The sequence below is a fragment of the Epinephelus fuscoguttatus genome, linkage group LG3, assembly GCF_011397635.1.
Source record: "Epinephelus fuscoguttatus linkage group LG3, E.fuscoguttatus.final_Chr_v1".
Lineage (NCBI taxonomy): Eukaryota > Metazoa > Chordata > Actinopteri > Perciformes > Serranidae > Epinephelus > Epinephelus fuscoguttatus.
Genome location: NC_064754.1, coordinates 18,302,307 through 18,320,355, shown reverse-complemented (window position 1 = coordinate 18,320,355; position 18,049 = coordinate 18,302,307). Strand labels below are relative to the sequence as shown.

Genomic DNA, 18,049 nt, shown 5'->3' with positions numbered 1-18,049 from the left:
TCCCCTACATATTTGCCTCATAAAAATAGCGTCAGCGTGGAACCTTATGTGAGGTATAATTTAAACAGATATACAAGTTGGATTCAGTTGCACTCAGGAACAGACTGCTCAGTAGAGACTGGAAAACAACGCCACCCCAGAGGAGGACAGAATTTGTTTGAATGCACTCCCCTACATATTTGCCTCATAAAAATAGCGTCAGCGTGGAACCTTATGTGAGGTATAATTTAAACAGAAGACAAGGATCCCTGTGTGCACAGTTGCACTCAGGAACATTAAAGTTAGCCTTAGAGACTGGAAGGTTTAACGCCACCCCAGAGGAGGACAGAATTTGTTTGAAAAATTTGAGTTGTGTTTCAGAGGTGAAACGTTTCTTGTGGCTGAATTTTGCTTGATGTAGCTGGGATAGGCTCCAGCCCCCCCGCGACCCTCAAGAGGATGAAGCGGTTAGAAGATGAATGAATGAATGAATGTCTTGTAAGCCCATGAGGGTTGGACACATGTAAGTGTGCATGACACAAAATAAAAGAAAATCTATCAAAATCATTCATAAGGAGAGGAGGAGGCAACTGCACGGGGAAACTGAATGAGTATTCAGCATTTTGTAGTTTGAAAAGTATGGAAACAAGACTAGGTAAAACCTAATATATGGCTGTTGCGGTCCAGCCAAAAAAAGTGACATGGAAAAATCTGATCCAGTACAAAAAGAAAATGTTTCGCAGTGTTCCTGGTTTGGATGCCATTCTTTATTGGTTCCTTGGTGTAAAAAGAAGGCAGTACAAAAGCTGTACCATAATGAATGTCTGAATTTGTCTAGTCCAGTGGATCCCAACTGGTGGGTCCCGGTCCACAAGTGGATCAAAGTCCATTCTGAATGGACCACAAGTGACTCAGATGTGTCAAGTTTGTAAAAAGCACATTTTATTTTGAAGTACAGTCAATTTCTGGCACAGAGCTTTTAAACTGAAGTGCATTCCCAGCTTTAGAGTGAGTAACTGACAGACAGCTACTTGACAGAGACAGCAAACTAGCTCATTGACATGGCCAAGCTCAAGTATGATGCTAAATATATTCAACTGTTTGGACCTTGAGCTGATGATTAAGGAGGAATCTGGACCCCGTGGCGGGACCAGCTGGGAGTCACTGGTCTAGTCTAGGTGCTTACTGTGGGTCTCACATGTCAGAAACAAATGATGAGCACAAAAAGACCTGCACACAAGAATAAAATAATGACAGTATTTTAATTGGGTATCTCACAAAGTGTAGAATGATCGTAATGATTGATTGAAAGAATATAGTTATTTGACCACAAGTTGTGTTGACTGGTGTTAAGATGATGTTTTGTTGGATGTTTTTAAAGCTTTGTGAGTATCTGAGCATTTTGCAAACACAGTGTTTCATCATGTGTGTGAACTGTTTTGAGAGTGTATCTTCTTAAGGGACAACTGCGTTCAAGCAAATGAGACAAACTGTAAATAAGTCAAGTACACTATGACAAAAGCGGTTTGTGACATTGGATATAACAGATTAATAGAATAAAGTTAATTGACAAAATGAGAAATGTGTAAAACATTATGAGCTATATATCATTAAATTTATTTAGCTGACACTTTTATCCAAAGTGACTCACAGTAGGTGCATTCAACCATAAACCTTTGGTCCTTTAACCATTAACTGTTAAATGGGCCTGCCTGCTCTCCATATTTCAAAGTCACCTTTCTGTCTTTTGATCACTGGTCCATATTAATGGTTTAATGGTTTCACTTCACAGGGTTTTTCCATCTGGTTACAACCTCAGCTATAATTGGGTCATGCCTCAACCAGGCTATGGTCCATTTTGGTCTGGGGACTGTGAGAAAATATAACACATGTTTAGAGAAATATAATGATGCAACATTTTCAGTAATATAAACACAAGTATTATCATTTTGAGTCTCTTTCATCACAGTGAACACATGACATTTTGTCACTTTTGTTTTTCTATATTACACTAAGTATACACAAAATGCACAATATAAATGTTGTTTTTCTCATTATTTGTACGTTCAACAAAATATGAGCTGTTTGGAAATGACAGTCAGTAAGCATATTCGTGATTTAACAAAAAAAATGACCTCAATTTCTTCTTATTTCAGTTCCCTCCATGGAGCTAACGGTCCTGTGGCCATGTGCTTTCCTGTCACATGACTATTGCTGTGCTCAGCAAGTAAACAAACTTTGATAATTTACTAACATTGATAATTTTGTTACAATGCAATGTTCTGCTGGGAGACCTTTGGTCATGGTATTCATGTGGATGCCACTTGACGCCCTCCACCCACCCAAACACTGCTGCAGACCAAGTACCCCACCTCACGGTACTCCCTGATGGCAATGCCCCCAGCAGAAAAATGCACCACGCCACACCACAAAACCTGCTCAGGATTGGCCCAAGATCAACAAAAAGCTCAAGGTATCGACCTAGCCTCCAGATCTCCCACACCCCAGTCTGACTGAGCATCTTGGGAAGTGCTGTTACCCCACCTCACAACTGACAGGTCTCACATGATCCGAAGCCAGCACCCTGGTGCCAGACACCACAGGACACCTTCCAAAGGTCATGTGTCCATGCCTCGACATGTTAGAGACAAGTCCGATCCAGGGAGGTCCCACTGTGGATTTGGGGTACCTACAGGTATGAGGTACCAGACGTCCTATGGATGCTCGATCCGATTGGAATCTGGGGCCTTTGAAGGCCAAGTTGATGCATTTAGCGCTTTGTCACGTTCCTTGGGTCATTCCTGAGCAGTTTCTGCAGTGTAGCATGGTGCATTATCCTGCTGGGCGGGCCACTGCCATCAGTGAGTGCTGCAGCCATGAGGAGAGGTTTGGCAGAGGTGTTCAGCTGGGTCGAGCACATGGCTGACAACAAAAACCACATATTAAAGGCCACTTCTTATATAGTTCATTCATTTTTTATTTGTTCCGCTCATGTCCATACGCAGCAATCAAAGTCAGAAAAAAATTCTGATACACATTCCATGACCGAACAGGAGCAGGGAGAAGAAAACAATCTTATTTTACCTGCCCCTCTCTCAAAACACAAATATCATAAGAAATAGATGGTCTGTCAGTTACAGTTAATAACCAATACCTACATTTACTTCAGAAAGAAACCTAAATAAATAAATAACCAGAAGAATCCTAAACCATACACAATGTCCCTGTTATCAAGGGAACAGTTCTACATGACAGTGCCGTATAGTCCAGTTGTTCTTTTCTTTATACATTTTCTTAAAATGAAAACTATTTACACAACCCCTTAAATCATTTAAAATCATATAGACATGCGTTTTAATGTAGTCTGTACATACTGGTGCTTAAAGTGAAATTTTCCTCTATGCTTGTCGACCTCTGGAATAAAACACAAATAACTTTTGCAAATGTTCTTGTCACACTCTGCAGTTTGCTCTATACATAATTAACAGTGTCCATAAATCAGCTGTTGGTCTGTTGGTGTGTTCTCTTAGATCTACTTTATGAATAATTCTGATAATGACTGATCTATCATTATATTTGTGTCACCTATGCTCCCTTTGGTGTCATGTAAGAGTCACAAAAATAGAAAATGAGAGATGTATTTTCTTGTTTCTGACAGGGACACAAAACCATGATAGCTGAAGAACCACCCACAACATATTTGGGGTTATACTGTAACAATATATTGTGACACTGATTCACCACACATGAATAATTTATGAGATAAGATGCCCTCAAGGTGCTTCTGTGCAATTCCACTTTACTGCAATTATGGTGTAGAGTCAAAATTCCTGTTAAAACTGCATTCTAAAGAAACTTGGCTTCATTATGTGCTCCTGCTAATTACATGTTATTATGCAAACAGGTTACTGGTGAGCGGTGTGAGAAAGTCTGCAACACAACACTTTGCTTTAGATCAAACTAGATAATGAAAAAGAAACTCAGTGTAATCCCACTTTACAGCCTCCTGGAACAAGGTGACAGACGATGAATGCAGATGAGGGGCTGGTATAGAAAACCAGCCAAGCTTTGGACTCAAGGACCCGGAGCTGGGACACCGTGAATTTAATCGACCTCAACGGATTAAAAACCATTTCTCTCACGGGTTTGAAGCAGGGGCCTGAGATTCTTCACAAAAATACTCCCATGTTTTATCTGTGCTGTTAATTAATTGACCAAATATGTATTAGCAAAATGTGGCATGGTGCCTTTAACAGTAAATTATTTAGGTTTCAATACCTAAACATGTAATATATGATGTTGAAGGTCGTCCATGTCTGACCAAAGCAGTGCATTGTATTCTAAAAGTATCTGTAGAAGTTGAATCAACATAAAAGTTACTGTCAGATACACTGATTAAAGTAAAAATATATATTATTTCCCTGAGGTGGAAGATTAAAATATCACAAAATTATGCTAATTCAAAGCTCAAGTACCTAAAAATGATCCTATGTACAGTAAGTTGCATTATCAAGCACTGACTAATCATTGTTCTCACACACATAACATGGTTGACTAAAGTCCTGGCAAAATCCAGAGAATCCTGTTCTCCTGTAAAACTCATAATCATCACGTTATAACTGGCTCAAACGACAAATTAACAAAGTGGCAGTGACTGTTCAGTATATGCTACCCACGTACTGCTCAAATACAAAAGCGCCAACCTCTCATGTTGTGTCCAAATAATCACGTATAATGTTTCATTTATCTCTGAGGTAGTAGTTTCTTATTCCTATGAAACCTTGCTGAAACTGTCGTAGACATTTGGAAAATAAATCTTGCTCACTGAACTGGATTTTGAAGAGTTCAGAAATGTAGAAGTGGGGTGGTGCAATTTGGAGCAAAGTCACCATGAAACTACTTATTAAAAAGGATTTTATGAGCGTTACTTGCATTAACTTGTTGCATTGCATCCACTTTTCATACTGTCTGATGGATGGAGCCTATCCTAGCTGACATTAGGTGAGAGGCAGGGTGCACCCTGGACTATCACAGGGCTGACACAGACAGACAACCATTCACACTCACATTCACACCTACGGACAATTTAGAGCCCTCCACACAGAAGGGCTCCCCCACTCCAGGGTTCAAGCTCGGAGCACTCTTGCTGTGAGGCAACAATGCCAATCACCATGCCCTGTCAGCCTAAGTTGACATATTAGAATTGTTTAATTTGACCAACAGCCCAAAACCTAAAGATATGCAGTTTACTGTCATATATGACAAAGAAAAGCAGCAAATCCTCACATCAGAGGAGCCTCAACCAGGAAATATCTGTAGTGTTTGCTTAGATCAATTGACGACTTTCAACTCCAAATCGATTCGTCAGGTTTCAGAGCTTCTAGTAATGCACATGCAGCCTTAACCCTACTGTTCAGGATATGGGGTTCACACTCAATGTCACATATAGTAAATGGCACCATCACAAATCAAGCTTAATGCTGCAAGTTTTGGACTTTGATCACAGGCATATTTCTGAGGAGGTAATTTGACACGGGGATAACATGCAGACTCCACACAGAAGGGCTCCTGCACCCTGGGTTCAAGCCAGGAACTCTCTTGCAGTGAGGCTACAATGCTGATCACTGCACCACCGTGCTGCTGTATACTCTTATGGTCTCGTCACATGATCAGAGACGTGACACTGGATAATACCAACACACAAAATACCCAGAAATCATCACTGCATATATGTATATATGACAAATATACCAAGGTTTTTTATCGTTTATGCAGAATAAGCATATATTTACATATTGTGTGATGCATTGCAACTGACCATTTTACAAATAAATAAATAAAGGAAGGAAGAAACCCATGATGGATATGGGGTTCCCTTTTCAATGTCATATATAGTAAATGGCACCATTTTTTAAATTAATGCTAGTTCTTCTTTGATCACAGGCATATTTCTGAGGTGGTAATTTGAATGGTCCCATTTTCCGCCCAATATAATGATGGAGGTCCCATTCTCTCTTTGGGCCCCCTCACTCCATGAAATTCCAGCTTTTTTCCATCTTCCCTGATCATATCTTATCTTATTTTGATTAAACAAACTAAATTCTAGGTTATGACAGCTATCACCTTTGAACCCAAAACAGGTTGCCTTTCTTTTTCTTTCTTTCTTTCTTTCTTTCTTTTTTTAGAATATCTTTAAATGAAAGAAAATGTCTTGATAGGACTTTATAATGAGAAATAACGTGTTTTTAATCTTATTTAAAAATCCTTATTTGACGGGGATATTTGTAGACAGCTAAGGTCCGTGTGTCAGGTCCTCAGCCTCCGGTGTCATTGGTGAATGACCGAAGATGTCTCACAGCAGGTTGTTTGCCAGGCTGCTTTGTAAGTATTTTTAATAAATTCCAGTTTAAATCACTTGAAATGTTTGTCAGTTTAGTCTCTGTGTCAGACGTTTACTTTTTGGCTCTGTGCTGTACATTAGCCGAGCCTCGCAGGCTCTCACAGTCTTGCCCTGGCTAGCAAAACTACCCTTGTTTGGCTGTCAGTTAGCTTCCAGGCTAGTTAGCCACATTAGCATTCCAAACGTCTGTATGTTGTGATAACGCTCTGGCAGTTAGCCTGCCAGCTAACTAGCTAGCTTTTGGCTAACGGCTAATTGGAATCTGACTTTAACCCCCTGCCTGCCTCCTCCCAGGGCAGAGCATGTATCGATCAGTGACCTTGCTTTTTCTCTTTACTGACAGTAGTGTACAGATTAATCCTGCAGTGGTTGTTTTGTTGCAACAGTTCATGTTGTTTGTCACCCAGTAAGGATTGGTAGCAGCTAAATTAGCTGCTCGGTCAGTGTGTCTGCAGCATGCATGCTTAACCTTACAGCTCTATGTGTCTCTTAGATATCTCAAGTTGCTTTAGACGATTCATTGACAACACATTAGCTTGCTTGATCAATTAGACTTGTAGTTTTGCAGTGCTTTATAGCTTTGTTCCCAAGGAGGCAGCTGAACTTTGCACAATGTCAATGATAACTTGTCTCTGACAGCAGAGCAAAGTTCAGTCAGAGACAGTGAGTGCTGCTAGTTAACCTTAACCAAGTCAAATCACCTGTTTTTATGGCTCAGAGTAAAACAAAAAGGTGTTACTTTGTCAAATCTTTGTATAACGTTGAGCCACACGCTTCAAGACCATTCAGAGGCTCACTGGCAGACATCTGGTGTTCTTAGTTTTGTTCTGTTTTTACTTTTACCTTTTATTTTGTCACTAACAGGCATCTTATGTTTGATGCCTTATTGTAGTGTTGAACCTGTTTGTTAGTGGGAAGCCTATTAACCCAGTGAATTAAATTAATGAGCTTAATGATGCAGCACATCTGTGTATCAGACTAATGCACTGAGAAGAGGCGATCAGTTGCACGGCAGCTTGCCTCGAGGTCACAGTGTTATATGACCTGTTCGTGGAGTAAAATCTAAATTCAGTCCTGTTCAGTAAGTCTAATGCTGCAGTTTTCAATTAGTGGTGAATAGAGTAGTTTAGAAATGTCAGAAAGTAGTAATAAAAGGACGACATAAGTTCCCAGCGCCCTGGATGACATTAGAGATGGTGAACCAACAAATGTGCAGCGTTTTTGCTTAATAAATTACTTAATTAATTAATTGACTATCAAAAATGTCATTATTTATTTCTTGATTGAGAGATGGATCATCAAATAAGTTATGTATGTATATATTTTTTGTTGCTGTAAGCAACTACATGGTAATTACAGCTTTATATGCAATGAAGCTCTATACTGTAAACTTTAAATTTACTTGTTTTTAATTGTGTATGTAGTTGTGTGTTAACTGAAGTAAAAACAAAAAGTGCATTGTTAGGACAATATTTGCTCCCAGTTGAATGTGAACAGTAAACATACATGCAGATAAACAGAATGCAAGTTATACAAAGGGAAACAGCTATGCGTTAACACCCATGAAACCATTTTAAACATACAGTTGAAACATCTGTCTAACCAGTCGCTATGTTTGTCGTAGCTCCAGGTGAGGGTTTGTATTAGTTGTGTTTATGTTGTTTTTACCTGTAGGGTAAATTTGGTGTAGAACAACTGTAGTGTTTGTCTTATCTGTTGTCTCACAGTAGATTAAACGTTGTCAGAGTCATCTTACTTGCACTTTGACCTGTATTGCTACTTACTACACTGTGTATAGGCCTCTAATTTGAAAGCCGCTGTTTGAAACTGAGTCGATAAAAGTTGTGTGACTGAACTGAACCATGCAGTAATGGTTGAGAGGGCTGGAGAGACAAAACAAAAAGCTGAAAGAATGTAAATAATTCAGAGCATGGTGATAATTCTCTGAGTTTGTCTGAATATTCCACTTCCTAAAAATGGTCTTGAATGTAAGCAGTTAGTCTGCGACTTTGGCTTAAAGTATACAAAATGTTCTGGTAGTATCCTTAAGATTGATAGCATTATCTTACATTTTCTTTCAGTAGTTGACACTGTAACAACTCAACAGTATAAGCAACCATCTCTAATTAAAAATTATTGATAGCACATTTTGGAAAACTGAGGTGCAGTAAAAGTCATCTGTCAGGTCTGAATAAAAGCTGGAATTGTTATTCAGCAACAATAAAAGATTATTGCAGGAGCAAAGGCAGTGTTGCCAAAACACTGCAAGTCTTATGGCTCAGAAGAGAAGTCAGTAGACACTTCTTATTTCAACCTTTCATTGTTCACTCTGAGAAGAATGGGGCTTGCCATTGTTGAAAAAAAAATACTTTGAGTTCTTTTTTGCACCTCCAGAACATTATTAATGACAGTTTATCTTTATGTATTTGGGCACCTTAATGCAAAAAAACCCCTAAAAGCTAAGATTTTGATGATGGTTATAGACACTTGTGTTATATGGTTATTGACCCCTTTGTCTTTTCCTATTCAGTGCAGCAGACTGGAGTCAGACACTGTTATACAGGATCAAGAAAGAACCTGTACATCAACAAGGACACGAAAGTCATCTGCCAAGGTTTCACAGGGAAGCAGGTCTGTACTGACGACTTGTTACCATCAACACATTTTTTTATATTATTGCTTCACATCAGATTGGGTTACTGTAATCCTGTTGTGAAATTCCAGTTTTTCCTTACACACACACCAACACACAAATCCTCATTCTTTGTGTCGAAGCCTTCCTGTATGATTAAGAACGCCAAAGAGGAGAGATTATAAAAGTGTATTGTTTATCACTTTTTAATATTTACACAATTGGTTTTCACCTTGGTGGACCTGTTATATTTACTAAATTGTATAAATTATGTCAGTTTAACTCAGGTTTATTCATTTAGCCCAAAATCACATGTACAATATACAGCACTCTATCCCTAGACCTTCAGTTAAGATAAGGAAAAACTCCTCTGTGGCATCAGGAAGAGCAACAAAATTAAACATTGTAATATTTTACTAACTTTTAAGTATAGAGTGGTGCAGGGGTGATGCTTTTTGTAGGCCAACCCAGAATTTAGCATCATCTTGGACTCCCTCGACAAAAAGTGTGATTTTTTTTTTTACATTGCACTTTGGATTATTGTAGAAAATAAGCTCTGTGGCAAAAAACTTTATGATACTTACACGTTTTGTTCAGCAAGATCATCCTGACAAAAGACCACTTTTATGATTTCTGAAGCGTAAATACAATTGCCAGAAACACTTCACTTCACCAGGGTCGCATAACTTCAACATTGCCACAGCAACAAGGCTGTAAAAGTAGTGTTCAGTGGGATGGCATTTATGTCTCTGACAATCTCTGTAGTCTAATTTAGCCTCTTAGCAACCGTCTTGTTAAAGCCTTAAAATTCACAAGTCGACTTTTCTTTAACTGTTGTTTTTCTTCTATTGTGTGAGCAGGGTTCTGAATAAAACACATTACATATTTGTGTGTTACATAATCATTGTTTCTTCAAGAAATTTAATTTTATGACTTGATCCTGGTTGAGTTACTCATCCACAAGTACAGTGCAGTCATATACAGCTGTCATCACTTAGAATTTATTGACTTATTTTATGTCGTAGAGCAAAACGTAAAAACTCTTAAGCTTATGTTAACAACAGACCTTATTTTAGGCATTAACCAAAAACCCATTAATTTAAAAAAAAACAAAAAAAAAAAAACACTGACGCCGCTGAGATAAGGGAACCAGAAGTGCAACTCATTTCTGGATTTTAAGCCTTTGTTTTGGCCGTTTTTGACTACTTTTGATTTTACCTTTAATTTTCACCTTAAAAACTGTTTACCTTGACTTGTTTGGTGTCATTGTTTTTTCAGCACAACCTCACCTGTGTGACTTTACAGTTATCTTTTCATTTTGACATATTGTATTTACACATTGGACCTAAACTCTCACAAAAAAACAGCACTAGTAGGAAAGGGGGTGTCATGTTTTTTCTTGCTTGCGAGCACTTTCCTTAGAATAGCCCGTGTATACCGTTTCTTTCTGCATCAAACATGATGACAATATTTAGGAAAAGGCATGGTGTAAATTATTTATCATAAGTGTGCTTTTACTTGTCCGATCAACACAATTTAAAACTGGTATATAGTTGTTGTTGTTGTTGTTTTCAGCGAGGCTGCGTCTTGCTGCTATGTCATCTTAATGTCATGTGATTTGGACGCACTGGCGCGTTCGTCAACTTGAGAGGATTAATATTAATAATGAACTTTACTTATATAGCGCTTTTCAGAAACAAGTTTACAAAGTGCTTTACAGACATAAAAACAAAATACAAAGTGCAGATTGATTTGGCTAAAAACAGAAACAAATAAGAGACAATGAATAAAAATTAGAGGATAAGCAAATTAATGAAAGCATAAAATAAACAATTAAAGAAATACGCGCACACACACTAAGAAAAAAAACACTCTATTCAAAAGCCAGTTTACAAAAATGAGTTCAAGACTCATTCGTGAACCACTCTATAATTGAAGAATTCCTAAAAAGTTTTGAAGAGTTTGTAATAAAGTCAAGATTTGTTTTTCTTTCATTTTCTTCACATGTGTAGCGTTATTCGTGATAATATTCATGTTGTGTAAATGCTGAATCTTGTCCTTAGATCAGGCGATACTGTCGTTGTGTAATTGTTGCGAGAGTTGTGTCTTTCCCTTTAAGGTTTGTTCCTGTTTTTATTTGAGCTGGTTTTGGAGAAACTGATTTTCACTTTAACTTTCGTTGTTTCCCCCTGTGACTACCCTTAGTCATTGTTTCAGTCAATGATAACATATTTTTGTGTTGCAGATTGTTGATCCTTCCGGTTATTTTTCAAGAGCATCAAAAAAGCTCAGATGATTCATTTTGAACCGTGTCGAGTCAAGGGGAAAAAAAAAAAAAAAAAATCTTGGCAAGTGTGTTCCACAAGCCAGAAATGTGGACTTTACAGATTTATATCCCCCCTCTGTCCTTACGCACATTCCATTTTTCATCTTCCATTTTGCTCTTCAACATAATAAAAGGTTGTTAAATATAGTTCCAGTGAACACTCCGGGTAATTAGAAAGGGATGAGAAATGAAGCAAGTGCTATTGAGTGCACATTGTCGCGTCTTTCCGGCTTGATAAGCAAGCAATTTCTCAAATTTATTGTCCCAACATTTGTGATAATAACGACTGGCAAAAACAGCAAAGTTAGCAGAAGGTGAAGGAGTATATTACAATTTGGGGGAAAATGCTGATTCATAGCTTCTAATTCCTCTTAATAGGCCAGTTATAATTTTTACATGAAGGTCATTTATTTGCGCTTGTGGTTATGACCCTTTGCTACTTTATCTACATTGTCTCAGCATCTTCAGTAATAATTAACAGACTACAGACTTATGGGATTTGCTCTGCAGAAAATCAATTTACGCCGCCTTGATGCACTAATTTTCTTGGGAAGTACAACTGAGATTCACTTACAAGATTTCACCTCCTAAAATGCAGTGTACTCCCTTTAGTGTTATCGCTGCTTTATCTTGTTTGTTTTTATTTCAAACAGGGCCTGATGGTGATATTTGTACCAAACACAGAACATTATGAACACAAGTAATAACAGCTGGCAGAGATTACCACCAACAGTATCCTTCACCTTATTTAACCTCTTAACATCCAGTTTCCAGTTTTCTGTATCAGCTTGTTACAGCTCGTCAATGAAGCCATTTTTATGGCTGCCCTCTTCCATCAAATTAAAATGTTATAAATATCTTGTGTAGCTTTTTAAAATACACCATTTCCCACATGTCTGACATGTTTGTTTACTGTGGGTTTGAGCAAAGTTTGGCTGCACACCCTGACTTTGTACTGATTTCCCCTCTGGTTAGTTTGTTAGATACAAGAGGTTAACAGTGCAATACACTATGAAGTTTCGTACACAGCTAGAAGTAACAAAATTCCAGGACAGAAATGCCAAAATATTTACATGTTAATACATTTTATCTTTCAACTATAAAGTGTTTATGCTCTGGGTTACAATTCCTAAAATAAATAATTGAAAGTATCCCTACGAAGCCCCTCTGGGGTCACATGGTAGAAGAAAAAAAGTAGTGGAGTTGCTCCAGTTTAGCAATATTTATCATTAGAAAAAGAGGCAGCAAAGCTCACAATATTCAGGTTCCTTTTGTGCTTATTTGTTAATATAGACAATATTTTATCCATATTTACAGTGTAGCTTGATCACAGTATATTTCTAGTTCCTTCAGCCCACCAAGGAAACAAAAGCAAGTAAAAATAGTAAGAGTAAGTAAATATATGCTTGTATAGTTTCCCTGCAGCCCACTACCTGGATGTTTACCATTGCTATGGCAACAAGTGCCAGCTGATTTTAGCCATTGGTTTAATCTTCCAAAACCAGTAATTCCTAATCCAATTACTACTCCCAGTAGTCATACTCAAAAGGCCCTTAGTCAATGTGTTGTCACGAGTTATGTCATCAAAATTAAATTAATAAAAGCTTAAAGAGAGAGGAGAGGTATGTTAGCATAATGCTAAGTGATGGTTGTTTACACTGGTCTACAGTACCCATTCACTGAAAGAAAAACCGAACTCCAGTGGCATATATTAACCCTCTGAAACCTGGAGTGACGTCACTTTTCTTGTGCTGCTTTCAGATGTCTTTCTCAAGTATTTAAACCTTTGAACCCTGAGCAAGTTGGTGTGATTCTTTCAGAAACATGGGGGAAAAGGCAATGAGCAACTTGATAAGAAATGCCCCACAAATTGCAACAAAGAAAAAGATTTAGAAGATTATATAAAAAAATAGGAAAAACAAGGCAAAAAACTATAGAAAAAACTTACATATTACATTTTAAATTATTTTACAGAGTTATGTTTTTTAAACACTCTTTCCATTTCCTTGTTTGTTTGTTTTTAATTTTCTTTTTTTTCTTTTTATTTATTTATTTTTTTTACTAATTTTCTTGTTTTTATTTTTTAATTTCTTGCAATTTTTTTGTTTGTTTTTTTTGTCATTTCTATCATTGCTCATTGTCTTCTGCCCATGATTTTAAAAGAAAGTAAACCATTTTTTTCCACTTCGTGATACTAGAGGGGCCCAGTAGGATCCAAATGACCACTGACTGACATGTCTTTCAAATTTTTTAAAACTGTAATCCAGTAATCATCAGGTTATGGTGTTATATAAAGCAAAAGCTGTTTAGAATAAAGTGAAACTGCACTGCATTTGTCCTGCACCTTCCAAAGAACGGACTTTCTTACTCTCTGTGAGGTTGATCCATTGGTGCTTCCTGCAACACCACATTTTTAAGGTTTTATCTTCTCAAAAGTAAAGCATGCACCCACCAGATGTATGTTAGAATTTGTACTTTTGATGACATTTAAATAAAGTTATTGCAATATAATGTGCTGACTTTTTCCATGAGAATCCTGTGAGGTTCAGATAATTAAAAATAAAAAGCAGATGTGTGTCTTTTTGGCAAGCAAAGGAATAGACTTCATGAATGTCAGGAATGAAATCTCTCAGCTGTGACAGCGCAGTCACGACAGCTTCCCTATAGCCTACATGGCAGCGACAGTATGTGAAGTATTTTTGTAAACGATCTGTCATGGGAGATATTTTACAGTCAGCGTTGGGGGAACATCCAAAGCCACTTTTGATTTGTTTTTCAAATGTTCTGCGAGGAGATTAAACCAAGCTTACATCATTATTTATCTGTCAAGAACGTTTCGATTTCCTCTCATCGAATATATTTACCAGTAGCTGAATCCTTAAGAAGAGCCCAGCCTCGCTCCTGTATCCATCCTCTTACTCAGCCGCACAGGTGATTAATCCTGGATGGCAGCATATTTCCACCTTCCTCTCTGTCTGTAATGATATCTCAAGGTTGACGCTACAGAAAGTGGCTGTACCTCACTTCATTACACACCCGTATACACACTGACTCCTCTTTCCTTGTAGGGAACGTTTCACAGTCAGCAGTCTCTCGACTATGGCTCCCAGTTAGTCGGAGGTGTTTCCCCTGGCAAGGGCGGTAAGACACACCTCGGCCTGCCTGTCTTCAATTCAGTCAAGGAGGTATGTATGACTCCTAAGTATATTTAAGCTGAAATATTTGATTTGGATCAGACAGATTTGAACATCCTGTGAAGTACAGTGAGGGTTTTACAGATACATTTACAGAAACATTAGGTGGCACTATTTCATAACTTTCCATTTTTAATGCACCGCCAATACCTTTTTATTCCTCGCCTCAGGCAAAGGAGGGCACAGGGGCAGACGCCACTGTGATTTACGTGCCCCCACCGTTCGCGGCGGCAGCCATCATCGAGGCTATTGATGCCGAGATCCCCTTGGTGGTATGCATCACTGAGGGCATCCCACAGCAGGACATGGTGAGAGTCAAACATAAGCTGCTGCGCCAGAGCGCCACCCGGCTCATCGGCCCTAACTGCCCAGGAGTCATCAACGTAAGCACACACACACACACACACACACACACTAAAGCATGTGCTTTTTTATTTATTTATTTATTTTTCATTGTAGCTGAGAGAGCTGAAAGTACAATCTTTCCTCTCAAGGACCCAGTAATAATTCATATTTAAAGCATTAATATTCTGTTACCTTTTGAACAATGAATGCCAGCCAACTACAACTTTAAAAGAGCATAGTTTACACACACCGCTTTTTTGTTTTTGTGTTGTTGTTAGCTATAAATAATGTCAGTTATTTGGGTTGAATCTTTAAGGTTTTATAGATTTTAAAGCCAAATTTGCATTTTGACAAAGACAACTTTAAGTAGCTGTCCTCACTCAGGAGAATTTGTGCAGTGAATATTCACTGAGTTTGTTCTGGTTTATTTAAAGTGAGCTTATGGCGCAGAAAAAAAGGCTTAATAATTAATAGCCGTGCTCCGTAGAGAAAAACTTCTCTACAGTAAAGAAAAATTTGAAGTTCAAAGTTGGGGAATTGATAATACAACATTTCCAGTGATACTGAATACAAGTCTTACATGTGAAAGAACACAATTATATGTGCGCATTTTGTAGTAAATGTTTTTTTATTTTAATTAAGGACTGTGAATGTATTTTTTCTGCAGCCTGGAGAGTGCAAGATTGGGATCATGCCAGGCCACATTCACAAAAAAGGAAGAATTGGTGAGACTTAATTGTCGATGAAATTTATGCAATCACACACTGTTAGTTTGGATCTTTGAGCATTTAATTTGCTCGTTAAAATATAAGTCGTCTTTTAAATGCTAAGGGTTATTTTACTGCCCCTAAATGACTATTTCTATAAAAAATAACTGGCTGCATGTTACATTGAATTAGTGAATTTGTTTTTCTCACGTGCCTCCACTGTGAAAGGAGAATTCAAAAAAAGGGTGAACAATCTTCATGATCTTAAAGGATAACTTCGGCATTTTCAACCCGGGCCCTATTTTCTCGTGTAAATTGGTCAAAGAGACTGATGTGAGCAATTTTTGGCATTGTTCTGGTATTGAGCAAGCAAGCAGCGACGGGCAGCTGCGATACGGGCTGAAATGGAAGCACACGGGGCAATTAAACACTGTCACTGTATGTCCATTAGAAGTGGTTATTTTCACCACAGACAGGCTCAGATTGTTACTATAAGTGTCATTTAACTGCAGCACAGCTATATCAAAACATCTGTCTACAAACTCTCACACAGCTCATGCAGTATAATCAAAGTCCCATATATCCATTTGCATGCTCAGTACTTGCGAAAACATTATGCTTTAAAACACTTCTGCATGAACGGTCTAATGCACAGCTAAGCAGCATGACTGGGCATGCGGGTGCGTTTGAACGCTGCTCAAGCAGAGCTCATACTGCATTAATGTGCTAAAGCAAACTCAGGGAACGCTACTAGTAGGCAGAAAGGTTTTATAATGTGATGTTTTTAGCCAAAATGTCTTTATTTGATATAGTTTTGCTGCTGTTAAACGTCCTCCCCAATGACAAGACCTTAGAACTCCCACCTTTGCAATGCCACACTGGCGACATGTTAAGTATAGAATTGATTTTAAACTTTTACTAATTACTTTTAAAGCCCTACATGGCCTTGCTCCAACATACATCATAGATTTGCTTACGCCCTATGAGCCTTGCCGCTGCCTGCGTTCCTCAGGTAGGACCCTCCTAACTGTTCCTACAGCCTGCCATAGCTGTGAAACTCATTGTTTGAGGAGCTTAGATTGGCAAAGTCAGTGTCTTTGTTTAAAATTGTATTATTTATTTGAATTTATAACACACTGGTTTATTTGGTTTGGTATTTTATTGCTGTTTTTATCTTGATGGTGTATAGTATTTTATTTGTCTCATAAAGCATTTTGTAACTGTTATATAAAGTGCTATACAAATAAAGTTTTATTATTACTTCAATTCATGAGGAATGTTCACCTATTTTAGATTCTCAATTCACGATGGAGGCATGCAAGGAAAGCATTATTAAGAATATTTGCTTAATGGTAATTTACATGTTTGTGTCTCTGAACAGAAATGACTGAGGGAACAACAATGTGATAGAACAGAAAACAAACATTATTCATACTTTCTTCCCCAATAAAACACATTAAACACTGTACTTATCCTAAATTGAGCTTCTGTTGTTGACAGCTTGATGAACACAGTGTGCTGCTGTTGACCGGTGAACCTTTGCAGGAAGTCTGTTTTTATATTAAATTGACTGCCATCGTTCCCAAAGCATAGACACAACAGCTGTTACAGAGCTGCGATCTCTTTTGATTCAGCTGTCATGATGAAACGATTCAGTCAGTGTTGGACGGAAGATGACAGCTGCATTATATTACATTTTATCACCCTTGATTGGTGTTTCAGTTGGGATTAAAGAAATGTTTTTTTGAATTTTTCTTTCAGGCATTGTGTCTAGATCGGGTACCCTGACATACGAAGCTGTGCACCAAACTACACAAGTTGGCCTGGGCCAGTCGCTCTGTGTTGGTAAGTCACCAACGACCTGTGGGATATTGAGTAAAAATTAAGAGCACACTAACACAGCTCTTAGTTTTACATCCAGACAATATTAAAACAAGCAATTAGCAGGGTCTGAAAGAGCAAATTAATCCTGATACAGTGTATTGCTTTATGGGTTGTTGGAAGATGACACTGAGGAAATTAAACAGAGAATAATGGAGGGAATTTTATTTAAGTATGTGTTGCATTTGGCTCGAAGACAGGATGTTCACTTAATATCAGGCACTCAACATTACATGCCTACATTTAATTTGAGGCTCTTTATGAATGTTGCCAAGACTGAAGGCCAGAGTTATAAGACATAGAAGAGGCAACGTACAATAGAGGTGCGTAATATATTGTTCTCTTTTTGTCTGTGAAGATTCTCAGTCATCCAGGTCATGGTAAGCATAAGTGCTTTATTGTAGGCAACTGGATTTGGTTGAGTTTCTTGAAGATGTTTTGCCTCTCATCCAAGAGGCTTCTTCATTTCCAACAGACTGGCGCAGAGTCGCAGGCTTTAAACTCTGCGTGGGTAGGGTAGCTAGGGTTAGATGGGTCCAGGTGTGAATGGGTGTTAGGTCGTCTGGGAGGGATCTCAAGACTGCA

The 18,049-nt window shown here is 38.1% G+C and overlaps 1 protein-coding gene across 1 annotated transcript in view; it reads left to right on the top strand.

The window, feature by feature from the left end:
- The first annotated feature begins 6,277 nt into the window (after positions 1 to 6,277).
- The window catches only part of suclg1 (succinate-CoA ligase GDP/ADP-forming subunit alph), a 31,450-nt gene continuing 19,678 nt past the window's right edge, over positions 6,278 to 18,049 (top strand). Inside the window, exons 1-6 of the mRNA XM_049571797.1 lie at positions 6,278 to 6,360; positions 8,910 to 9,010; positions 14,406 to 14,522; positions 14,702 to 14,914; positions 15,544 to 15,601; positions 17,345 to 17,428. Of these exons, the coding sequence (XP_049427754.1) occupies positions 6,327 to 6,360; positions 8,910 to 9,010; positions 14,406 to 14,522; positions 14,702 to 14,914; positions 15,544 to 15,601; positions 17,345 to 17,428 (607 nt within the window). The 5' untranslated portion in view covers positions 6,278 to 6,326. The remainder of the gene's footprint in view (positions 6,361 to 8,909; positions 9,011 to 14,405; positions 14,523 to 14,701; positions 14,915 to 15,543; positions 15,602 to 17,344; positions 17,429 to 18,049) is intronic.